This window comes from Heterodontus francisci, chromosome 3 (assembly GCF_036365525.1).
Source record: "Heterodontus francisci isolate sHetFra1 chromosome 3, sHetFra1.hap1, whole genome shotgun sequence".
NCBI classification, from domain to species: Eukaryota; Metazoa; Chordata; class Chondrichthyes; order Heterodontiformes; family Heterodontidae; genus Heterodontus; species Heterodontus francisci.
The window spans coordinates 204902673-204929398 of record NC_090373.1 but is presented as its reverse complement, the minus strand read 5'-3'; the positions used below and the strand labels follow the sequence as shown (position 1 = coordinate 204929398).

Sequence of the window (26726 nt, the reverse complement as noted above, 5' to 3'; positions counted from 1 at the left end):
AATGCTGGATTTAGAATGGAATAAAGTCCCATTCTAGATTTTGTAATTTCCTCCCTCCAGCTCCTGCAATGAATGTCTGCTTATAAAAGGGGCTCTTCCAGGACCTTATGATGGAATCAGAAATCGTTGCTTAAAGGAGTACAAAAGCGGAATTAGATGCTTGAAGGAAGAGTGTTAGATAGTACTAGAGAAGGAAGTAGTACCATAATGAATAGGAGCAGACTCAGAAGAACTACGAGGAATACAATGACAGGTTTACAATGCATGTATGCAAATACACAAAATGTGTTGAATGATGTTCATGACAGAAGTAAACAGATGTCCCGCTGGGCTGAACACTACTGTGAACTGTACTCCTGTGAGTCGGACATCTCCCAGTCTGTCCTCGATGCTCTCCCGCAATTTCCTGTCATTGATGAGTTAGATGAAGAACCCTCAGCACTGGAGCTGAAGAAGGCCATAGACCGCCTAGCGAACAGAAGGGCACTGGGCAAGGTGGAATCCCAGCCGAAGTGCTCAAGCACGGAAAGTCTTATTGTTACAACTGAGGTGGAAGGAGTGCACTTTTCATAGTTCCACTTCTCCACAGGTCACAACATCTATTTAAATGTTTACCCTGTTACTGATGTGGTCAATCATATACTCTACTCTTTATCCCAGAATTAAATACACCAACCAGGTTTCTTTAATAAACAACAAAATTATCAATTTATTATAATACAAGACTTAACCAGTCACGAAACAAAGTATTAACATACAGACTGAAATATGAAAGTTCACTTTTTACCTTACACACACACACCGGTTAACCGAAAAATAGAGATTTTCTCTTCAGAGCTCTGTTACAAAAAAAAAATTCTTTGGCTAAGTACTTGCTAATTCTTGAAGAAAAAAAGAGAAGATATGGAAAGCTGTCAGTTGTTCCTTTTTGGTTTGGCGTTCCAAATACACGTAGGCGGCTGTCACTGGGATCTTTCTAGAACAGTTCTTTTCAGGCATGTTGAAGATCAGTTTGGCAGGCTTTCCAGGAGAAATGCGGCAACAGGGGTTTCTGGAAGACTTTTCAGGAGAAATGCAGCATCACTTTCTCTATTTCTTACACTTGATTCTCAGGAAGTTCTCAAAGAGATAGAAGAGGGTGACTGTTGTCTTGGATAGTTTTCTCCATTTGACTGTCCAAAGTGAAACCAAAAACAGTATCTCAAGAGTCAAGCCTCCTGACCCCTATAAATCTTGACCTGTCATTTCTTGGTCAACATCTTCCCCCAAGTCAAAAGGCCCCTGCTGGGTATTTATCTGAAGATAGGTGACTTCAAGTAAATGTTGTTTTCAAACAAGACCTCTCAGTGTCCTTTCAATGACCCCAGTGAAAAAAAATCCATAGAATCCTTTACAGTTTTCCCAAATAAAACAATGTCCATAATTCTAAAATATATGAGTCCTCAAAAAAAACTTAGCAAAAAGAAGCACTGTCATAACACCTTGTCATTTTCAAATACGTTTCATTACAAAGGGTTGCATTTTACCAGTCCCTCGGCGTTGTGGATCATCGCAGGGAGGCCCATAAAATGCTTGCTGGAGAGGCCCGCCATGACCCACGATGCCAAAAAGCCCCCTTTGTATATTAGCAGCGGCGGCGAGGCCTCGGTGCGCCACCTCTGCTGCTTGGTGGCAGAGCCTTCATGAAAATATTGAAATGAAGTTAATTAAAATGCAATAAAAACAAGAAATGCTGGAACTACTCAGCAGGTCTGGCAGCATCTGCTGAGTGGTTCCAGCATTTCTTGTTTTTATTTCAGATTTCCAGCATCCGCAGTATTTTGCTTTTAATTAAAATGCAGATGAACTTACCTGCTCTCGGTGGCCATCCCACGCCGACTTTACGGCTGCTGGCCGCAACTCCATATGGAGTTCCGAGACGAGACACGGTGGGGAAGGGGAGGACTAAAATTATCAGAGCAGGAGAGGGGAGCGGGGAAAACGGTTTTTATTGTATGTGGGGATGGTGGGAAGCGATTGAAGGGCAAAAGTGACAAGGCTGGGGGGGAAAGTTCAGGGTGAGAATAACATTAATGTCTGTCAGATTGGCATATAAAACAACCTTTGGGGGGTTGGGAATGGGCCTCCTGCTTTTGATTTTTATTTTAAAAATTTAACAAGGTAATTTTCCTTCAAAAAGTCAAATTTCTGAAAGGGCTTGAAGCCCTTTAAAAATGGCGCCAGCGCTGGCACTGTGGCACCAGATGCCAGTGCCAGGACGCAGCAGCCGCCCCCTCTCTGTCATCAGGGGTGGCCGTTCCGCCCCTCCATTTAAATGATCCCCCCACGTGTAATATCGCGGAGGCTTGGTGGTGGCCGCTCAGTGCGGGCAGGCCGCTGACTTCAAAGCGTGCCGCCGCGATGGGCGGCGCTAATAAAATTCAGCCCAAAGAGTGGGAAAAACACAGAACATGAAAACTATTTTAAAACACATTTTCACACTCACACTCATTCATTATTTACTTGTTGCCAGGGCTTGAAAGTTGCAGCTATGAGGAAAAATTGGATAGGCTAGCATTGCCTTCCTGAGAGCAGAGGAGACTGAGGGGTGATTTAATTGAGGTATACAAAGTTTTGAGGGGCCTAGATAGAATAGACAAGAAGGACCTGTTTCCCCTCGTGGAGAGGTCAATTACCGGGGGATCAGATTTAAGGTGATTGGTAGAAGGATTAAAGGGGACATGAGGAAAACATTTCCACACAGAGTGTGTTGGGTGTCTGGAGTTCCCTGCCAGGAATGGTGGCGGAGGCAGAAACCCTCAATACTTTTAAAAGGTACCTGGACATTCACCTGAAGTGCTGTCACCTGCAAGGCTATGGACCAAGTTCTGGAAGGTGCGATTAGATTGGGCGGCTAGTTTTTTCGGCCGGCATGGACACGATGGGCTGAATGGCCTCCTTCTGTGCTGTAATTTTTCTATGGTTCTATGGTTCTGGAGCTAATACAGTTCTGCTTTGTCCAATCCTTGCACTCAGATTACTCAAAGCAGAGTTAAATCTTAGACAAAGGATCCGCAATTACATTTCTTTCCTGCAATGTGGATAATCTTTGAGTGATAAAGTTGCAATAGTAAACTCCATCGGAATAGTCTTGCATTCTGCTTTTTGAATTTTTCCACAACGGTTAAGGGGTTATGATCAGTATATACCAATGTCTCTCTATAGTCGTGGTGGACATAAACCTCAAAATCCTTAAGAGCAAGAAATAAGCCGAGCGCTTCTTTTTCCACAGTTGAATATCATTTTTGGTGTTGATTTAGCTTTTTGGCAAAGTATCCACTGGCCTTTCTATGCCTGATTCATCACCTTGTAACAGGAATGCACCAACTCCCAGGTCACTAGCATCAATTGCTACCTTAAAGGCTTAGTGAAAGTTGAAGCAGCCAACACTGGTTCATTAATCAAAACAAAGTGATTCTTGACAACGCAGCCGGCAGGGGCGTCATCCGACTGCGCCAATCTGCGCACATGTGCAAGCGGGCTCCTGCTCTCTGCGTGTGTGCTGCGTTCCGCACTGCCAGGACCGGTTGGCGCATGCACAGATAACGTCATCGCGTAAATTGCCAGGACTGGTACATGCATGCCCAGATGATGTCATCGCATAATGTGGGAGCGAGCAAGCGGAGAAGTGGGGAGAGAGCGGGGTGTGGGGGGAAAGCGGGGAGAGAGCAGGGTGTGGGGGGAGAGCGGGGTTGGGGGGGGCAGCGGCCGAAGACCTTGGCGGTGGGTGCGCTCTCCTCCTGCTCCCCCCCACCCCGCCTGCTCTCTCTGGCAGTTGCCCACCCCCCCCGCCCCACTCTCTCCGGCCATTCCCCAGCCAGCCGATCTCTCCGGCCATTTTGTGCTGCCGTGTGTTTTCGTTGCCTTTGTGTGATTATTTGAGCAGCGCCATCTTTAGTCCTGGCAGCTGCCTGAATGTCGCTGACTCTGACGTTTTAGTTCAACAGGCTGCATTTGCGCATGTGCCAGTGCAGCGCCACCTAGTGGCTGCATTGTCAGCAAACGCAGCCTAATCAAAATGGCTTTCAGCCTCTGAAAAGATACTTGGCACTCCCCTGACAACACTACCTTGGTTTTTTTGCAGCAAATCTATAGTACTAAAATTCGGTGCCAACTTGCGGTGGAAACCACCCCTCCCCAAAAACTTCATGATTTCTCATCTTATGAAGAGAGATTGGAGAAGTTAGGACTGTTTTCCTTGGAAAAGAGAAGGCTGAGAGGTAATTTGATAGAGGTATTCAAAACCATGAGGGTTTGGATAGAATGGATAGAGAGAAACTGTTCCCCCTTGTGAAAGGATCATGAATGAGATGACACAGATTTAAAGTATTCGGTAAGAGAAGCAAAAAGGACAAGGAAAAACTTTTTCTGCAGCGAGTGGTTAATGTCTGGAATGCAGTGCCTGTAAGTGTGGTGGAGTGTGGTGACTGTGGCAAGTTCAACTGAAGCATTCAGAAGGGAATTTTACTGTTATATAAAAAGGAAGAGTGTGCGGGGTTACAGGGAGAATTTGTTAATCTGGTAATTGTGTATCAGTGGTTTGATTAGAAGCAGGTGAAGGGTGTTAATTGGAGTATTAGTTGAGCGCTTATAAGCAGACACTCACTGAGACTGTGGAGAGTTTGCCTGAGGAGCTACATATTTGTAATCCATTTACTCTGCACAATAAATGTGAAACTGAGTAAATATAGGCTCCAGCATCATCCTTTGATAACAAGCTTTCTGGAGTTTAACATTGTGGCAGAGGATGGTTGCTTAAAGCAGAAGTTGGAAACTAGGAATTTTTTTTGGGATAGAAAACTATAATCTCAAGGGCTATTGTGGAAAATGTGACAGAAAACAAGTGTAAATTGTCAGGGTATGATTAATCTCCGATGTTCTCTGAGTCTGAACCATATGACCATAGGAAGAATGAAGTGAAAGCAAAATACTGCGGATGCTGGAAATCTGAAATAAAAACAAGAAATGCTGGAACCACTCAGCAGGTCTGGCAGCATCTGTGGAAAGAGAAGCAGAGTTAACGTTTCTTCGGAACTGACAAATATTAAAAATGTTATAGGCAAGTGAGGTGGTGGTGAGGCATGAGATAACAAAGGAGAAGGTGTAGATTGGACAAGGCCGCATAGCTGACCAAAAGGTCATGGAGCAAAGGCAAACAATATGTTAATGGTGTGTTGAAAGACAAAGCATTAGTACAGATAAGGTGTAAACGGACTGAATATTGAACAGCAGCAAGTGCAAACATGAAAAAAAGCAGTGGGTAAGCAAACTGAACAAACTAAGATGAAATGAAATAAATGCAAAAAAGGTTGTAAAAAATGTAAAAAAGAAGAAAAAAAGAAAAAACAACTAAAAATGAAAGTAAAATGGGGGGCTGTCATGCTCTGAAATTATTGAACTCAATGTTCAGTCCGGCAGGCTGTAGTGTGCCTAATGAGATGCTGTTCCTCGAGCTTGCGTTGATGTTCACTGGAACACTGCAGCAATCCCAGGATAGAGATGTGAGCATGAGAGCAGGGGGGAGTGTTGAAATGGCAAGCAACCGGAAGCTCAGGGTCCTGCTTGCGGACTGAGCGGAGATGTTCCGCAAAGCGGTCACCCAGTCTGCGCTTGGTCTCCCCAATGTAGAGGAGACCACACTGTGAGCAGCGAATACAGTATACTACATTGAAAGAAGTACAAGTAAATCGCTGCTTCACCTGAAAGGAGTGTTTGGGGCCTGGGATAGTGAGGAGAGAGGAGGTAAATGGGCAGGTATTACACCTCCTGCGATTGCAGGGGAAGGTGCCCTGGGACGGGGACGAGGTGGTGGGGGTAATGGAGGAGTGGACCAGGGTGTCGCGGAGGGAACGATCCCTTCGGAATGCTGACAGGGGAAGGGAGGGGAAGATGCGACTGGTAGTGGCATCACGCTGGAGGTGGCGAAAATGGCGGAGGATGATCCTTTGGATATGGAGGCTGGTGGGATGAAAAGTGAGGACAAGGGGAACCCTGTCACGGTTCTGGGAGGGAGGGGAAGGGGTGAGGGTAGAGGTGCGGGGAATGGGTCGGACACGGTTGAGGGCCCTGTCAACCACAGTGGGAGGAAATCCTCGGTTGAGGAAAAAGGAGGTCATATCAGAAGCACCGTCATGGAAGGTAGCATCATCAGAGCAGATGCGTCGGAGACGGAGAAACTGGGAGAATGGAATGGAGTCCTTACAGGAGGTAGGGTGTGAAGAAGTGTAGTCGAGGTAGCTGTGGGAGTCGGTGGGCTTATAATGGATATTAGTAGACAACCTATCCCCAGAGATGGAGACAGAAAAGTCGAGAAAGGGAAGGGAAGTGTCAGAGATGGACCATGTAAAGGTGAGAGAAGGGTGGAAATTGGAAGCAAAGTTGATAAAAGTTTTCCAGTTCGGGGCGGGAGCAGGAAATGGCACTGATACAGTCATCAATGTACCGGAAAAAGAGTTGGGGGAGGGGGCCTGAGTAGGACTGGAACAAAGAATGCTCGACATATCCCAGAAAAAGACAGGCATAACTAGGACCCATGCGGGTACCCATCGCGACACCTTTTACTTGAAGGAAGTGCGTGGAGTTGGAGGAGAAGTTGTTCAATGTGAGAACAAGTACAGCCAGGCAGAGGAAGGTGGTGGTGGAGGGGGACTGGTTGAGCCTCTGTTCAAGGAAGAAGTGGAGAGCCCTCAAACCTTCCTGGTGGAGGATGGAGATGTAGAGAGATTGGACGTCCATAGTGAAGAGGAGGCGGTTGGGACCAGGAAACTGGAAATTGTCAAAATGACATAGGGCGTCAGAAGTGTCACGGATGTAGGTGGGAAGAGACTGGACCAGCGGAGAAAAGATAGAGTCAAGATAGGAAGAAATAAGTTCAGTGGGGCAGGAGCAGGCTGAAGAATGAAGTGGATATGTGGACATGGATTATATCCTGACCAAAGAGGAAACAAGGTATTGCTTTGGCGTTGTCACTTACTACCAAAAGTAAGATCAGAAGTAATGTGTTTTGTGAACTGGACGCTCGCCAGCTGGATACTGATGAAGGGGTGGATCTTCTGTTAGAATTCTTGGATGAAATTTACAAGAAAGATGACCTATTGAACGCATATGAGACATGGTCTGACTTTGATAGATTTCGGAAAACATATGGTTATTCAATGGAGAAATATAACATGGACTTTAACAGACAGTGTAGAAGATTGAGGAAATTCAATTTGGAGATTCCTGGTTCAGTGCTAGCTTTTAAATTGCTCGATTGTGCTAGGGAATCACATATGGACAGGCTCCTGGTGATAACTGGGGTTCAGTTCTTGGACAAAGCCTCCTTGCTGGATCAAATGTCTGCAGCCTTAAAGAAATTCCTGGGGAAACAGTCATTTCCTGCAGAACAAGCGGTGGCACAAAGAATGGAGGAATCAATGTTTACTAGATTTCAAAATAATCCAGATACTGGAAGCAGGCATAAGTACAATGGATGAGTTAAAGACAGGAGGAATGAGGATGAAAGCACCTTTCACAGGTCTGAGTATTACAGTGGAAGAGAGAACTGGAACAACACTCATAGACACTTGAATCCCAGGAATGCCCAAGGAACAGTTAATAGGTGCTTCAGATGTTTGGTTAAAAAAATAAAATAAAATCCCATGCAATCCAGGGAAATGCCGGAAGGTGAATCCAAAATTGGCTGAGTGTCAGGAAACAAAGGGTAATTGTTGACGGGTGTTTTAGCGACTGGAGAGCTGTTTCCACAGGGCTCAATACTGGATCCCCTGCCTTTCGTGGTATATATTAACGATTTGAACGTAACTGTAGGGGGCATGATCAAGATGTTTGCAGATGACTCAAAGATTGGTTTTGTAGTAGGGAGTGAGAAGGATAGCTGTAGGCTGCAGGAAGATATTAATGGTCTGGTCAGATGGGCAGTAAAGTGGCAAATGGAATTCAACCCGGAGAAGTGTGAGGTGATGCATTTGGGGAGGTCAAACAAGGCAAAGGAATACACGATAAATGGGAAAATACTGAGAAGTGTAGAGGAAGTGAGGAACCTTGGAGTGAATGTCCACAGATCCCTGAAGGTAGCAGGACAGGTCAATAAGGTGGTTAAGAAGGCATATGGAATCCTTTCCTTTATTAGCCAAGCTATACAATACAAGAGCAGGGAGGTTCTGCTGGAACTGTATAACTCATTGGTTAGACCATAACTTGAGTACTGTGCAGTTCTGGTCACCTCATTATGGAAAGGATATAATTGCACTTGAGAGGGTACAGAGGAGATTTACGAGGATATTGCCAGGACTGGAAAAATGCAGCTCTGAGGAAAGATTGTATAGGCTGGGGTTGTTCTCCTTGGAACAGAGAAGGCTGAGGGGAGATCTGATTGAAATGTACAGAATTTTGAGGGGCCTGGATAGAGCGGAGGTGAAGGGTCTATTCACCTTAGCAGCGAGGTCAATGACGAGGGAACATAGATTTAAAGTGATTGGTAGAAACATTCGAGGGGAGATGAGGAAATACTTTTTCACCCAAAGGATGGTGGGGGTCTGGAACGCTCTGCCTGAAAGGGTAGTTGAGGCAGAGACCCTCAGCTCATTCAATAGGTGTCCGGATATGCCTCAAGTTCTGTAATCTGCAGGGCAATGGACCAAATGCTGGAAGATTGGATGAGAATAGGAGGATCGTTTTTTGGCCAGCACAGACATGATGGGCCAAGTGGTCTCTTCCTGTGCCTTAACCTTTCTTTCTATGATTCTATGTGACTCAAAGTATCATTATGCAGAACTGCCCTAAGTGGAGGGGCAGAGTCTTCGAAACAAAACATAACACAGAAAATTCTCAAGCAGAAGAGGAAGATACTGATGGATCTGAATGAATTGTACAAGTCACAAGGAGTTTTAGATCTGTGATGAATGTGTTAGTTGTGGATTTTTTCAACTGTGCTGTATTTGATAGTGCTTGCACGTCGACAGTGTGTGGAACTTATTGGTTACAATGTTATCTGGATTCACTCAATAGTGAGGATCGATGTAAGGTTATGGAGTATAAAACTACTACCAGCTTTAGGTTTGGTGATGACAACACACTGAAGTCACTGAAGTGAGTAGTAATTCTATGTAAAATAGCTAGGGTAAGCCATTTTATCAGTACAGATGTAGTCTCCAGTGAGATACCTTTACAGTTGACTGTGCCTTCAACGGAAAAGGCACAAATGAAACTTGATATCGAGCATGATAAGGCAGTTGTTTTTCGGAAGTTAGAGAATTTGCAGTTTACCAGTCCGGCCATTATTGTATCCCCTTCACAAAACCTGATGTTTCTAGTCAGAGTGTTCGAGAAGTATTGATGGCATCAGGTGTTAAGAATCAGAGATAAAAGGCAATTGTCTTAAAGTTACACAGACAATTTGCTCACTCTTCTTGTCAGAGATTTGAAACCTTACTAAAGGATGCAGGTATGACTGATGAAGAGTATACGAGGATAATAGAAGAGACTAGTGAAAAGTGTAAAATCTGTAAAAAGTATCGGAATATCATGTCCTATTTTCAGCCTTCCATTGGCATATGACTTTAATGAGGTCGTTGTCATGTATTTAAAGATATGGGACAAAGACAACACCTAGCACTAGATTTAGTCTTTCTACAATCTTCTTCTCTTCTTGTTTGGCCTCCTTGTCTCGGGAGACAATTGGTAAGCGCCTCGAGGTGGTCAGTGGTTTGTGGAGCAGCGCTTGGAGTGGCTATAAAGGCCTATACTAGAGTGACAGACTCTTTCACAGGTGCTGCAGAAAAAATTGGTTGTCGGGGCTGTTACACAGTTGGCAATAAATGCTGGCCTAGCCAGTGACGCCCACATCCCTGAATGAATTTTTAAAAACATCCAAAAGTTGACCATGTTTTAAGGGCAAATAAAACATTGAAAAAACTAAATCTCGAAAAATGTGTACTGAAGTTCCTGTCCTTAGGTGACCCAAAGAACATGAAGCTAATAATTTTTAGTGATGCTTCACATGCTAATCCTGCTGATGGGTTTTTGCGTGCAGCTGTCGTCATAATATTTCTGACAGGTGAAAATGGGAAATGTTGTCCTTTTGCTTGGAAGACTAATAAAATAAAACGGGTTAGGAACATCGGAGCAGGAGTAGGCCATTCAGCCTATTGAGCCTGCCCTGCCATTCAATACCATCATGCTGATCATCCACTTCAGTGCCGTTTTCCCAAACTATCCTCGTATCCCTTTATGTCATTGGTATTTAGAAATCTGTTGATCTCTGCATTAAATATACTCAATGACTGAGCTTCCACAGCCCTCTGGGGTAGAGAATTCCAAAGATTCACAGCCCTCTGAGGAAAAAAATTTCTCCTCATCTCTGTCCTAAGTAGCTTCCTCCTTATTTTGAAATTGTGCTCCCTGGTTCTAGACTCCCCAGCCAGGGCAAACATCTTTGCTGCATCTACCCTGTCTATCCCTTTAAGTATTTTGTCGGTTTCATTAAGATCACCTCTCATTCTTTGAAACTCTAAAGAATACAGGCCCAGTTTCCCCAATCTCTCTTCACAGGATAGTCCAACCGTCCCGGGAACAAGTCTGGTGAACCCGTTACACTCCCTCTAATGCAATAATATCCTTCCTCTGTTCATATCATCTTTGCTTTTTGTGTCAGTGCCTCTATTAATGGGGTGGCTCGGGTACTAAAGTTTGGGACAAATTTTCTGTAAAACCCAGATATCCCTAGGAATTGCCAGATTTCCCACTGGTTCTTAGGAGTAGGGAATTCGACTAGGGCACGTACTTTGGCTTTGCGGGGTAACGCAGTTCCCTGTCCCACTACATGACCCAGGTAAGTCACTCCAAATTCAGCACCAGGTTTGCCTTTCCAGGTGGTTTAAATGTTCATCCCAGTTGTCGCTGTAAATGATCAGGTCATCCAGGTATACAGAACAATTGCTAGGTCCAGATACTACCTGATTTGTCAACCTCTGAAACGTTGATGGGGCATTTTTAAGACCAAAGGGCATAACCTTACACTGATATAGGCAATACAGGTTGACAAATACTGAGATCTCTCTCGCTCTGGGGGTCCTGAGGACCTGCCTGTACCCTTTCAAAAGGTTGATTTTGCTGAGGTAGGCCCAGTGGCCCATCTTGTCTATACAATCCTCAAGGCATGGGATTGGGTAGGAATGGGCTCTGGTTACAGCGTTTACTTTTCAGTAATCAACACAGAACCGTGTGGATCCATCTGGCTTCGGGACCAGTACAATAGTGGAGCTACTTTGGCTAGGCTCAGTTATATCCTTATCTAGCATGTACTGGATTTCCTGTCTAACCTGAGCTAGCTTGTTAGGGCTCAGCTGCTTGGGGTTTTGTTTGATTGGTGGTGTGTCTCCCACATCCACGTCATGGACTGCTAAGATGGTACGCCCTGGCTAATTTTTACAGATCTCTTTGAATTCTTTTAGCAGGGTGGACACATCCTCTTGCTGCTTTTGGGTTAGGTGCATCAGCTGGATGATTAAGTCTTTTAAGATATCCGCGTTTGCCATTTTGGTAGCCAGGGGTTCAACGGGGGTCTCCTCTTCCTCAATTGACTCCTCCTGGCTGTCCTCAGATATTTCCACCTTCTGGCAAACACTTACCGGTTGACTGGGCTCTCTGCTGTAATACTTCTGAAGCATATTAATATGGCATATGGCATAACCAGTACTTCTTCCTCCTGTCAGGGGTATGGATCAAGTAAGTTACTGTGCTGACCCATTTGGCCACTTGATACGGGCCACTGAATTTGGCTCGGAAAGGGTCAGGAGATAGGGGTAGTAGCACTCGGACTTGGTTTCCTGGTTGCCGGTTTGGGCCTGGGCATACCTGTCTGCTTGTTGTTTCATAATTTTCTGGGAGACCTTTAACTGCTCTTTAGCCACCGCGCAGGCATTGAAGAGACTCTCCCGGAAGGTGGAGACATACTCCCATGTGAAGGTGTCCTTCTGGTGTTCCAGGAATTTCTCTTTCAAGAGCTTTAGGGGTCCCCGCACCTCATGCCCGTAGATTAATTCAAACGGACTGAAGCCCGTGGACTTAGTCCCTAGTGGCAAATAGCAGGAACTCTAAACCTTTGTCCCAGTCATGGGGATACTCAAAGCAGTATATCCTAATCATGGTTTTCAGGGTCTGGTGATACCTCTCTAGTGCTCCTTGGGACTGAGGGTGATATACCAAGGACTTCAGCTGGGTGATTCCGAAGCCATGTACAACCTCCTGAAACACTCGGGACATGAAGTTAGATCCCTGGTCTGATTGGATTTCCCTCGGCCAACCATACCAGGTGAAGAACTGGGTTAGTCCTTCGATCACGGCCTTGGCTGTGATTTTCCTGAGAGGTACGGCTTTGGGAAATCCATTATGGTAAGGAGGTATTGATAGCCGGTCCTGGTTCTGGGTAGTGGCCCTCCACAGTCTTATCAATATTCGGTCAAAAGGTTCTTCGAATGCCGGAATGGGTTTCAGGGGGTCGGTTTAATTGTGGCCTGGGTTTGCCTGCAACCGGCAAACATGGCAAGTTTTGCAATATTCGGCCATATTGGACCAGAGGCGAGGCCAGAAAAAGTATTTACTTACTCGGGCTAAGGTTTTCCGAGTAGCTACATGTCCAGCCATCGGGATAGCATGGGCTATTCTTAAAATCTCTGGTTGGTATTTTGCGGGCTCTACAATCTGGTGGAGCACGGTCCACTCCTGCTCCGCAGGCCTCCCGGGAGGTCTCCACTTCGGCATTACTACCCCATCTTGCAAGTAGTATCACTCGGGGATTGCGGTGGCCTCTGCCTCAGATCAATCAGTCTGTCCTATGAGCTTTATTTCATTACCTGCTTGCTGGGCATCAATTAGGGAGGCTCGGCTGAGCACCTCCTCCCCTTCAGATAGGTCCTTCAAGAAAGTTTCAGATAACCAGACCTCCGGCTCTTCCAGCCGGGCACTGGTTGCCTTTCAACTAATCTGACCTGTCTGGGTTGGGACCGAGACACTACACAATCGGGGAAGATCCCTGTTATTTCCTCCTGTAGTTGTTCAGTTTCGCTGGGCTGGTCTAAGATTATATGGGTTGCTATTATCTTGCTGCCAGCCAAGTCATTTCCCAGTAGGAAGTCTATCCCTGCTATCGGTAACTTTGGGACAATTCCGAAGGCAATGGACCCTGAGACCGTAGGTGGACTCGATGGAGGGGAACAGACAGGTATGCTCCTCCCATTCCACTGATCAGGGCCTTGGCTTTCATGGAGGTTTCAGTAGGAAGGTTTAGGCTGTTCTCCTACATTAAGGACTGAGTCACTCCTGTATCCCTGAGCAGTACAATGGACTTGCTCATCTACTGGGAAGGGGAGGGGGACACAGTTCCTTCAAGGACAAAACTTCGGTAACCCTCGTGGATTTTGTCCGGTCCAGTAATGCATAGGGTAATACCCTCAGAGGGTCTAGGCTGCACCGTGAGGGCCTCTGCTGGTCCTGCTACGCTGTTTACTGGGGTATCCTCCTTGGGACTGTTAAATCAAAGAATCAAGGTTTATTTGCACTTAAACTCGGGAAGGGGTTTAACTTCGCCATGCACGCTTACAAACATACTGGGTAAGGTTAAAGGCATAAAAAGGTAAGGACATTTACGAAATAGAACTATAAACTCACATGAATTTAATTAAAACTAGTATCCATTTAAATTATCAAAAAGTCCAAAAATTGGAGGTCACCACTACAAATACTGAATTAGGGGAGGAGCTGTTGGAAATATTGCCAAATGCTTCTTTGCACTCTCCAAGGTAAATGGAGGGAGCTTGATTTGGCTGAAGTCACCTTTTGCTTATTTTGATTCACTTGTCAGGGGAGGTTGAACTTTACAGTCCAGCTTTGTCAGGGGATACTCTGTCATTCGAAAAATGTATCCTGGAAAGAATATAATCTTTGTTTCTACATAATTCTAAGTATGAAGAATAGATAGATGACTGACATTTTGATTAATTCATTATTTTTAGAAAGTGGTCGAATTATTGCTGGAGTTGCGAAAGGAACCAAAATGATGAGATTATTTATGGGCAACTTATCCAGTGTGTGCCTTGGTGGTCTGTGCTTGTTCTTTGTGCGGTACAAGAATGACATTGCGATCACAGCAAAAAATATTCATGAGGTATGAAGTAATATTTGCTTTTATTAATAAATAATTTTGTTTATTATGTTAGCACTGGGAAATAGATTTTTTCAACTTTTGGCTATGAAGGAAATGAGTTTTGGGATTTTTTTAGCATTAAACATTTGCTATCAGGCACCAATATGTATAAAGAAAGATCACCTACGCTGTCCCATCAGGCACTCCTGGGTCAAGTATGCCATAGACAGAAGCACTCTTCCTTTCCATGACAGTGCCCCTGGAGTCCAATCCTGTGTGTGTGTCAGGTTGCCATGACTAACAATATGGTGGATCAAACTCAGGGGCTGATGCATCTACCCCTGTTCCTGGGTTACTCTTCTTTTCTTTGGCCTCCTTATCTCGAGAGACAATGGGTAAGGTCCTGGAGGTGGTCAGTGGTGTGTGAAGCAGCGCCTGGAGTGGCAAGAAAGGCCAATTCTAGAGTGACAGGCTCTTCCATAGGTGCTGCAGAAAAATTTGTTTGTCAGGGCTGTTACACAGTTGGCTCTCCCCTTGCGCCTCTGTCTTTTTTCCTGCCAACTGCTAAGTCTCTTCGACTCGCCACACTTTAGCCCCGCCTTTATGGCTGCCCTCCAGCTCTGGCGAACGCTCGCAACTGACTCCCATGACTTGTGATCAATGTCACAGGACTTCATGTCGCGTTTGCAGACGTCTTTAAAGCGGAGACATGGACGACTGGTGGGTCTGGTACCAGTGGCGAGCTCGCTGTACAATGTGTCTTTGGGGATCCTGCCATCTTCCATGCGGCTCACATGGCCAAGCCATCTCAAGCGCCGCTGACTCAGTAGTGTGTCTAAGCTGGGGATGTTGGCCGCCTCGAGGACTTCTGTGTTGGAGATGCGGTCCTGCCACCTGATGCCAAGGATTCTCCGGAGGCAGCGAAGATGGAATGAATTGAGACGTCGCTCTTGGCTGACATAGGTTGTCCAGGCCTCGCTGCCATAGAGCAAGGTACTGAGGACACAGGCTTGATACACTCGGACTTTTGTGTTCCGTGTCAGTGCGCCATTTTCCCACACTCTCTTGGCCAGTCTGGACATAGCAGTGGAAGCCTTTCCCATGCGCTTGTTGATTTCTGCATCTAGAGACAGGTTACTGGTGATAGTTGAGCCTAGGTAGGTGAACTGTTGAACCACTTCCAGAACGTGGTCGCCAATATTGATGGATGGAGCATTTCTGACGTCCTGCCCCATGATGTTCGTTTTCTTGAGTATGATGGTTAGGCCAAATTCATTGCAGGCAGCCGCAAACCTGTCGATGAGACTCTGCAGGCACTCTTCAGTGTGAGATGTTAAAGCAGCATCGTCAGCGAAGAGCAGTTCCCTGATGAGGACTTTCCGTACTTTGGACTTCGCTCTTAGACGGGCAAGGTTGAACAACCTACCCCCTGATCTTGTGTGGAGGAAAATTCCTTCTTCAGAGGACTTGAACGCATGTGAAAGCAGCAGGGAGAAGAAAATCCCAAAATGTGTGGGTGCGAGAACACAGCCCTGTTTCACGTCACTCAGGATAGGAAAGGGGTCTGATGAGGAGCCACCATGTTGAATTGTGCCTTTCATATTGTCATGGAATGAGGTGATGATACTTAGTAGCTTTGGTGGGCATCCAATCTTTTCTGGTAGTCTGAAGAGACCACGTCTGCTGACGAGGTCAAAGGCTTTGGTGAGATCAATGAAAGCAATGTCGAGGGGCATCTGTTGTTCGCGGCATTTCTCCTGTATCTGACGAAGGGAGAACAGCATGTCAACGGTCGATCTCTCTGCACGAAAGCCACACTGTGCCTCAGGGTAGATGCGCTCGGCCAGCTTCTGGAGCCTGTTTAGAGCAACTCGAGCAAAGACTTTCCCCACTATGCTGAGCAGGGAGATTCCACGGTAGTTGTTGCAGTCACCGCGGTCATCTTTGTTTTTATAGAGGGTGATGATATTGGCATCGCGCATGTCCTGTGGTACTGCTCCCTCGTCCCAGCACAGGCATAGCAGTTCATGTAATGCTGAGAGTATAGCAGGCTTGGCACTCTTGATTATTTCAGGGGTAATGCTGTCCTTCCCAGGGGCTTTTCCACTGGCTAGAGAATCATTGGCATCACTGAGTTCCGATTTTGTTGGCTGTATGTCCAGCTCATCCATGTCTGGTAGAGGCTGGGCTGCATTGAGGGCAGTCTGAGTGACAACATTCTCCCTGGAGTACAGTTCTAGGTAGTGCTCAACCCAGCGGTCCATTTGTTTGCGTTGGTCAGTGATTATGTCCCCTGATTTAGATTTGAGTGGGGTGGCGATCTTCTTGATGGTTGGCCCAAAAGCTCTCTCAATGCCATCATACATTCCTCTGATGTTTCCGGTGTCTGAGGCCAGCTGAATATGACTGCATAGGTGTTGCCAGTAGTCGTTTGCGCAGCGCCTGGCTGTTCTTTGTGCAGTGCTTCTGGCTGCTTTAAGTGCTACCGATGTTAACTCGCTGGGGGCTTTCTTGTAGTTCAACAGTGCAATGCGCTTAGCGGCTATGACAGGTTCCAGCTCTTCATTTTGAGATTGAAACCAGTCTGCATTTCTCTTCGCACTTTTGCCGTAGGTGGTCAAAGCTGACTCATAGATGGCGTCTCTGATGTGGGCCCACTTGGTCTCAGCATCCTCTGTGGGAGTGTTTTGAAGGGCTGTTACAAGTGAATTTAGAAATTTTTGTGACAGCTGTGGGTAAGAAATTCTGTTCGTGTTGATGCGCGGATGGCCCTTCTGCTTGGAATGATGCAACTTCTTTGGTCTGAGTCTAACCTTGCTGCACACCAGGGAGTGGTCGGTGTCGCAGTCCGCACTGTGGAAGCTGCGTGTGATTTGAAAACTGTTTAAGGCGGCTCGCCTTGTGACAATGAGGTCTAGCTGGTGCCAACGACGCGATCTTGGGTGCCTCCATGAAACCTGGTGACAGGGTTTAGTGTGAAAGAATGAGTTGGTGATGCAGAGGTTATGATAGGTACACAACTCAAGCAGTCTCTGCCCGTTCTCATTCATCCTTCCAACGCCATAGCGCCCAAGGCAGGAGGGCCATGATTCATGGTCGACCCCAACCCTGGCATTAAAGTCCCCCAGCAGGAATAGGTGTTCGGTGTTGGGGATGCTGCTAATGATGTTATGGAGTTCCTCGTAGAACTGATCTTTAGCTTCAGGTGGGGAGCATAGTGTTGGAGCATAGATGCTGAGTAGGTGTACTGGACCAGAGGTGGTGAGCAGTCGGATGGACAGTATGCGTTCCGAGCCATTTGAGGGAGGCTCTATCATGCTGAGCAAGGAGTTTCTGATGGCGAAGCCCACTCCATGCTGTCTTGGTTCTTCAGGATCCCTGACCTGCCAGAAGAAGGTGTAGTCTTTATCTGCTCGAGATCCACTCGCGGGGAGGTGTGTCTCCTGAAGTGCTGCAATGTATACATTGAGTCTACTGAGCTCGTTGTTAGTGATGGCGGTCTTCCGAGAATCGTTGATTTGTGTAAGGTCTTCCGACAGGCCAGGACACATAGTTCTGACGTTCCATCTTGCAAAGCGAAGGGCTGGTACTTTCTTTCCTTTTTTCGTGTTGTTTGGTGCGGTGTTTCAGTCCACCTTTCGGGCAATGACCCTGAGCTCCAAGCACCCATTGAAGCCGGTAGACTGTGGCGGGACAGAACCTTATTGACCGGGGGCTGCCCGGTTTGAGGCGGGCGGTAGCTGTCCAGTGAGGGGCGATGACCTCTCCCACCGACAAAGGCAACCCGTGGCGCCCAGTTTCTACGCCAATTTATCTGGAGTTGTCACCCATAACTGCTGCCTTCCATGTTGTTTCAGTCGCTGTGAGGCAACTATGGAGTGACCTCTCCATGGCGCATGCCTGGGCGAATTTATGGAGGCTGAGAGTTGCCCAGTCGTCAAAACCCCCTTCTCGGCCTTTCTGGTGGGGCCCAAAGGAGTGCAGAGCACAAAGTTTGGCACAGGTATGGCTACAGGAACTGCCGGAAACATGCCAAAGGTGACACATGGCCACCTCCGGGGCTCCGCTCCAGATTTTCTGTTAGGGTTTACTCCCTTAGCCTTGGTCTCTCCCGAGACGCCCACAAGGCAGTGGGGTTGTTAGGGCCTCTACACAGGTGTAGGATGATGCCAGTGGGAGGAGGGGGTGCGAGGGGGAGGGGTGGAGGGAAGGGGGTGCGAGGGGGAGCTGGGAAGGGGGCTGTAAGGGGGCGAGGGGGCGTGGGGGGGGTTGCAGGGGGAAGATGGTGCGAGGGGGGTGCTGGGACGGGGTTGTGAGGGAGTGAGCTGAGAGAGTGGAGCAGGGAAGAGGAAGGGGGGGGTGGAAGGGGGGTGAAGGGGGATGGGAAGGGGCGGGAAAGCGGGTGCAGGTAATAAGCTATTTCGTCAGTTCCCACCATCGACGTCTGGAAAGCTCATCCGTGTCCTTCGGGAGGTGAAGCATCTTTTGGCAGACTTACAAAGGTGATTATATTCACTCAGGGTTTTTTGATGTGGTTTATATAAAGGCATACAGCATTGCCGTCAGTGCGCTGCAGATGCTCTCCGAGCCATCTCCCGCGGGCGCTTTGAAGTTGCGGCCGAGGAGCCGTTCGTGGATTTTTGGGAGTTCGGGGCACCTTTTCGCAAGGCTACCCTCGGGTCCCGCTGCTCCTTCTTCTCTTCAATGGACTTGCTGCACGCCGTGGCCGCGGACACTCTGGATGGTGAAGACAGCAGGATCGGAGATCAAAGTGTTACTGGAGCATATTATTCTGCAGCTGTATAGTATTTCCTTTCTTCCACTAGCTATCTTTTTGTTTTGTGAGTAATTTTGCAAATTTAGTGCTCAATCGTGATTCATTTTGTGCTTATGATCTAACACCTATCAGGAACTGCATTGAAATAACGTCACAATAACTCAGCCCTGAAAAAAATGCACAGAGCATAGAGACTTTCACTGCATTTTTGCGGGTTGCACTTGAACTTGGGTCTAATAAGTGAAAGGACACTTCTGTCGTGGGACCACTGAGGGCTGAAATTCCCGTGGATTCACCCTGCTGCCCCAATTCTAATAGAGTGGAACTCCCAATAGAGTGGAACTCATGTTGCAAGCTGAGACCCCATCCTAATTCCTGAAACAGATATCCCACATCTGTAAGAGCATTTCAATTGTGTTCACCCCAATGTACTGGAGAATGTTGGAGTGGTGCCATGTTGTTTCTCTGGATCACCAGTCTCTCTAAGGGAGCTGTTATCAAGAGAGAGTTTCATTAAGACTTTATCAAAGTAGAATAAGTGGCACGCACAAGGTAGCTTCAGAACTCCACCAGACATACATCTGAATTCTGCTTCTGATTGCAGCTTCCATCAGGTGATCCACCTAACTTCTGCTCTGGACCCAGATTGGAATTTTGGAACTTTGGCCTTAAGTTAGTAGTTATTTTGGATTCTAAGTCAATTCATTTACAAGAGATACAACTTTCCAAAACTGCATTTGCATGTTATGAATAAGAGTAATTTCAGTAATATTTTGCTTGCATTAAATAATTTCCATAATGAATTATCAATTGCATCATGTGCTGTTTATTCTATGATGTGCCGTTTTAAAAATACTTTATTTTAAAGGAAGTTTTCAAACATGTACAGGAATCTATCATAGAATGCATGAATTATTTTGTATTTGACACTCTCAAATACCACTGTGTATATGCCAACTCCTTGAAGGAGCTATTCAATTAGTCTGTTTATTTACTGAGAGCGATAGATTTTTGGGCACTAAAGAAATCGAGAGGTGTGGCGATAGGGCAAGAAAATGAAGTTAATGTAGAAGTTTAGTCATGATCTTATTGAATGGTGGAAGAGGCTCAAGGGCCCATGGCCTACTCCTGCCCCATTTCTTATGTTCTTACTCCATCAAGATGCCTCATAATTTTGAACCCCTCTAGTAAATCTCTTCCTGCTGTCAGGAAAATAATCCCAGCTTCTGCGGTCTCTCCATATAACTGAAATCACTCATCCCTGGTAAATTCTGATACATCTTTGCAACTTCTCCAAAGCCTTGATATCTGAAATTGAACACAGTAGTCCAGCTGTGGCCTAACCATTGATTTATAAAGGTGTAGCATAACTTCCTTGCTTTTGTAAACTATGCTTCTGTCTATGAAACCAGGATTTCCATATGCTTTTTGAACTGCTTTTTCAAACTGTACTACCACCTTCAAAGATTTGTACATGTGAACTCTCAGGTCTCAATGTTCTTGAGTCGCATTAAACAACTTGAATGTATGGCGTGCTTTTAACATAGAAAAATGTTCCAAGGAGCTTCACAGAGGCATTAGTCTGAATGGGACAGACTTGATGCACAAGCTGGTCTTTTTCTGTATCTTTTATATTTGGGGTGTTGGGGGATTGATGATCAATGTAAGTTAGTAAGGATGAGTTTCACAGTTGGACATGACTTGGTGTAGGATAGGGTATGGGTAGCAGAGCTTTGGATGAATTGAAGTATAGGGAGAGTGCAGGATAGGAGGCCTGCCAGGAGAGCATTCGAATAATCGAGTATGGAGGTGACAAAGGCAAGAATTAGGATTTCAGTGGCCAAAGGGGGACTGGCAGTGTTACAAAGGCAATCCATGTGATGAAGAGGCTCTCAGCAGTAAGAGGCTTTATCCACCCAAGGTGTTCAGAGAACACGACTTACACATTCACATGACCTAAGACAAGTGCATCAGGAGACTGCTTTACTAAGGAGACTGTCAGAGAGATCTGTGGCCTTGTAGAATGAAGACTCAGCTGTATATTAATAGTGGTAAGGTCGATTAGTTTTGGTATGTGAACACCACAGGGAAGCAGGTAGGTGATTGGCTGGGTGAGACGTCGGACCTACAAACAGCGTGGGAAGAGAAAGAGAGAGCGGCAAGGCACAGGAAGCTAGTTGGTGAGTACCTGGTGGGTATTTTCTTACTTTCTTATTTTCTTTTTCTGCAGATTTTTATTTTTTCTCTAACATTTAAGTCTATCTACTGAGTCGAAGCTAAAATACTAATAGTCGGTAGGTAGTTACCCGTTTGTTCATTTTATTTATAACCATTTTATTGTGTTTATTTAACTTCTAATTTTAGTGCAGTAAATAAATAATTTAAGGCACAGCAGGGCTGCTCACACCCATTGAATGCACATCCCGTGCCATGTGGGGACTCCAGGACCCTCCCCATGTCGTGGACAACTTCATGTGCAGAAAGTGCCACCAAATGCAAAAACTCGAGCACGAATCTTAGAACTCGAGGAGCAGCTGGAGTCACTGAGGTGCATTGGCGAGGATGAGAGATACGTGGATAGCACGTTTTAGGAGGTGGTCACCCCGCAGCTTAAGAGAGCACAGGCAGAGAGGGACAGGGTGGCTGCCAGACAGACAAGAAGGACAAAGCAGATAGTGCAGGAGTCCCCGGAGTGCGTCCCACCTTCTAACCGTTATTCAGTTCTGGGAACCGATGGAAGAGAGGATTCCTTTGGAGAGTGTAGTGAGAGTCCTGACCAAAGCACCATGGATGGCTCAGCTGTGCAAGAAGGGAGGAGAAAAGACAGGCGAGCAATAGTGGTATGGGATTCTACAGTTAGGGGAACAGACAGGCGGTTCTGTGGTTGCAGACATGATTCCAGGATGGTATGTTGCCTTCCTAGTCATGAATATCGCTGAGCAGCTACAGAGCATTCTGGAGGGCGAGGGTGCACAGCCAGAAGTCGTGATCCACATTGATACCAACAGTATAGGTTGGAAACGTGATGAGGTCCTGCAGGCTGAGTTTAGGAAGCAGGACCTCAAAGATAGTAATCTTTGGATTACTCTCAGAAACCACGTGCTAGTGAGTATAGGAATAGGGAAATACACTAGATGAAGCTGGATAAAGATATGGCTGGAGAGATGGTGCAGGAGATGGTGTTTCAGATTTCTGGGACATTGGGACCAGTTCTGGGGAAGGTGGGACCAGTACAAGCCAGACGGTCTACACCTGAACAGGACCGGAACGAATATCCTTGCAGGAAGGTTTGCTAGTTGGGGATAGTTTAAACTAGATTGGCGGGGAGATGGGAACCTGACAAATTCAGGGCAGGGAACGGGAGGCAGAAAATTAGCTAGTGACTCTGAAAGACAGAAGAAGCAAAAGTTAAAATGTGTGCAACACAGGAATTTGGCAGGGTTAAAAGGTATTTATTTAACTGCAAGGAGTATAGCAAATAAAGCTGATGATCTGAGGGGACAGATAAACACATGGCAGCATGATATCATTGCCATAACAGAAACTTTGCTTAAAGAGGGGAATAAATGGCAGCTCAACATTCCTAGACATAGAGTTTTCAGGCAGAACAGAGAGGAGGATAAAAAAGGAGCGGGTGTAGCATTATTGGTTAAAGAATCAATTACAGCTGTGAGAAGGGATGAAATACTAAATGAATCATCAAATGAGGCCATATGGGTGGAGCTCAGGAATAAAAAAGGGGCACACTACTAGGAGTGCACAATAGACCCCCAAATAGTGGGAGGGAGATAGAAGAACAAATATGTTGGTAAATTTCTGAGTGCAACAACAATAGGGCAATAATAGTTGGGGATTTCAACTACCCTAATATCAACTGGGATACAAACAGTGTAAAGGGCACAGAGGGCACAAAGTTCTTGAACTGCATTCAAGAGAACTTTTTAAGCCAGCATGTAACAAGCCCAACGAGAGGGGGCACAATTCTAGATTTAGTCTTGAGAAATGAAGCTGGGCAAGTGGATGAAGTAGCAGTGGGTGATCATTTTGGACATAGTGACCATAATACAGTTAGATTTAGCATTATTATGGAAAAGGACACGGATAGAACAGAAGTATAAGTTCTAAATTGGGGGAAGGCAAATTTTACGAAGCTGAGAGATGATCTGGCAAAAGTGGACTGGCTACAATGACTTGGAGGAAAATCAGTGGCAAACCAGTGGCAGGCATTCAAAAGCGAGATCCTACGGGCATAGTGTAGACATGTCCCCACAAAGCAAAAGGGTGGTACTGTCAAATCTAGAGCCCCCGGTTATCTAGAAGCATACAAGGTAAGATAAAGCAGAAAAAGAAAGATCATGATGGTCACAGAAAACATAATACTTTCGAAAGCATAGAGGAGTGTAGAATGTGCAGGGGTGAAGTAAAAAAGGAAATTAGGAAAGCAAAGAGCGGACATGAAAAAATATTGGCAGGTAAAATCAAGGAAAACCCAAAGATGTTTTCTCAGTAGTGACCGTAACTCTGTAAGATTTAGAGAGTTATGGAAAAGGACAAAGATGGACCGTAAATAAAGGAACTGAATTGGGGGAAGGCCGATTTCAATATGATAAACAGGCTGTGGCCAAAGTGGACTGGGAGCAGCTACTTGTAGGAAAGTCTACATCAGACCAGTGGAAGTCATTCAAAAAGGAAATAGTGTGAGTTCAGGGCCAAGATGTTCCTGTAAAGGTGAAGGGTAGGATCAACAAGTCCAAGGTACCCTGGATGTCAAGGGATATAGTGGATTGGATAAGAGAAAAACAGGAGGCTTATGGCAGATTCAGGGGGCATGAAAACAGCAGAGGCCCTAGAAGCGTATGGAAAGTGTAAGGGGGGGTACTTAAAAAAGTAATTAGGAGAGCGAAGAGGGGGCATGAAAAAACACTGTTGGGAAAGATAAAGGAAAATCCTAAGGCGTTTCATAAGTATATTAAGGGCAAGAGGATAACCAGGGACAGAGTAGGGCCTATTAGGTACCAAAGTGGCAATCTGTGTGTGGAGCCAGAGAACGTAGGTGAGGCTTTAAATTATTACTTTTCATCTGAGTTCACTATGGAGGAGGATGATGTAGGTGTAGAGATCAAGGATGGGGATTGTGATTTACTCAAACAAATTAGCATTGAAAAGGAAGAGTTATTCGCAGGTTTAGCTGGCTTAAAAGTGGATAAATCCCCAGGCCCAGATGAGATGTATCCAAGGCTGTTACGTGAGGCAAGGGAGGAGATAGCAGGGGCTCTGACGCAAATTTTCGAATCCTCTATGGTCATAGGAGAGGTGCCAGAGGACTGGAGAACAGCGAATGTGGTACCGTTATTCAGGAAGGTTAGCAGGGATAAACCAGGTAATTACAGGCTGGTGAATCTAACATCAGTGGTAGGGAAACTATTGGAAAAAATTCTGAGGGACAGGATTAATCTCCACTTGGAGAGGCTGGGATTAATCAGGGATAGTCAGCATGGCTTTGTCAGGGGGAGAACTTGTCTAACAAATTTGATTGAATTTTTCGAGGAGGTGACTAGATGTGTAGATGAGGGTAAAGCAGTTGATGTAGTCTACATGGACTTCAGTAAGGCTTTTGATAAGGTCCCGCATGGGAGATTGGTTAAGAAGGTAAGAGCCCATGGGATCCAGGGCAATTTGGCAAATTGGATCCAAAATTGGCTTAGTGCAGGAGGCAGAGGGTGATGGTCAAGGGTTCTTCTTGCGATTGGAAGCCTGTGACTAGTGGTGTGCCGCAGGGATCGGTGCTGGGACCTTTGCTGTTTGTAGTGTACATTAATCATTTAGACGTGAATACAGGAGGTATGATCAGTAAGTTTGCAGATGACACGAAAATTGGTGTGGTCGTAAATAGTGAGTAGGAAAGCCTTAGATCACAGGACGATATAGATGGGCTGGTAAGATGGGCAGAGTAGTGGCAAATGGAATTTAATGCTGAGAAGTGTGAGGTGATGCATTATGGGAGGACTAGCAAGGCAAGGGAATATACAATGGGTGGTAGAACCCTAGGAAGTACAGAGGGTCAGAGGGACCTTGGTGTACTCGTCCATACAACACTGAAGGCAGCAGCACAGGTAGATAAGGTGGTTAGGAAGGCATATGGATACTTGCCTTTGTTAGCCGAGGCATTGAATATAAGAGAAGGGAGTTTATGATGGAGCTGTATAAACCGTTGGTTAGGCCACAGCTGGAGTACTGTGTACAGTTCTGGTCGCCACACTGTAGGAAGGATGTGATTGCACTGGAGAGAGTGCAGAGGAGATTCACCAGGATGTTGCCTGAGCTAGAGCATTTCAGCTATGAAGAGAGACTGGATAGGCTAGGGTTGTTTCCGTTCGAGCAGAGAAGGCTGAGTGGGGACCTGATCGAGGTATACAAAATTGAGGGGCATTGATAGGATTGATAGGAAGAAACTTTTTCCCTTAGCGGAGGGGTCAATAACCAGGGGGCATAGATTTAAGGCAAAGGGCAGGAGATTTAGAGGGGATTTGAGGAAAAGTTTTTTCACCCAGAGGGTGGTTGGAATCTCACAACATTTAAGAGGTATTTAGATGAGCATTTGCAATGCCATAGCATACAAGGCTACGGGCCAAGTGCTGGAAAATGGGATTAAAATAGATAGGTGCTTCATGGCCGGCACAGACACGATGGGCTGAAGGGCCTGTTTCTGTGCTGTATAACTCTATGACTCTATGATTGTGGGTCGGGTGAACTTTAAACTTTTTACAGTCTGCGGAGTGAAAGTCATATTTCAAAGGTAATTGTTTGGGGGGAAAGGGCAGATACTTAATTTAATTGTTGTTTGGGGGTGGGAAAGGGCATTAGAATTTTATTGGATACATCTTGGCCAGGGGTGGGGTTACTTCTTGAAAAATTAAAATTTACCAGCAGGGCCGGCTGCCCTTTAAAAATGGCACCAGTGCCTGCGCACAGGCAGCTGATGCCATTGCTGGCATTGGACAGCCCACCCCAGCCATGTGATTGTGGGGGGCAGGCCAAACTGGCTTGTGAAATGAGCTGCCGCATGGGAGCGGCAGAGTGGACTCTTAAAATCCAGCCCTAAGAGTGATGATAGTAATTGGTTTGTGATGGAATCGGTCGTCTTTTTTAATTGTGAACTTCATGGTAAAGGGTTGAAAAGATTGAGCACAGATAATGAACTGCCTCATGTATCATAAGTCTTGGAAAGTAAATCATGTGCTCTGAAATATCATCGTAAAGCAAGTCTCTCAAAAGTGCCCTTCAATTAATTCACGGTGAGCATCCCTCTCAGGTGTGCATCATCTACCTGGAGATCTCCGATGCTCCCCTTGATTCCCCTCTGCTTCCTCCTCCTTCTCTTTCTCTTATCCTCTTGTGAATCTAAGCTTGACCCTCTGGCTCAATTTCTGGTGATAACGGCTGGTCTCTCATGATCACCAGATTGTACAGCATGCAGCAAATCACCATGAATCTGGACACCTTCTTGGCTGAGTACTACAGGGCACCTCCTGACCAGTCAAGGCATCTGTTTCAGGAACCCAGTGGTCTGCTCAATCATAGTCCTGGTTGTAATGAGAAGCTTTTTTATGTCATCTGATGCAACATAAATAAGATGCACGGAATCCAGGTTGTTGAAGACCTCAAATGGGTTTATTAACAGCTAACAAGTATATACGGTGCAGAGCTAATTATTTACAGAACTTGCCTCTTGGTGTTGCAGTTACAGAGTGCCTGTGGCTTTGAGTC

The 26726-nt window shown here is 45.9% G+C and overlaps 1 protein-coding gene across 1 annotated transcript in view; it reads left to right on the top strand.

The window, feature by feature from the left end:
• LOC137367180 (dynein axonemal heavy chain 8-like) overlaps positions 1-26726 on the top strand; it is a 2531605-nt gene that overhangs the window by 88824 nt on the left and 2416055 nt on the right. The window contains exon 17 of the mRNA XM_068028616.1: positions 14052-14203. Within this exon, the coding sequence (XP_067884717.1) occupies positions 14052-14203 (152 nt within the window). The remainder of the gene's footprint in view (positions 1-14051; positions 14204-26726) is intronic.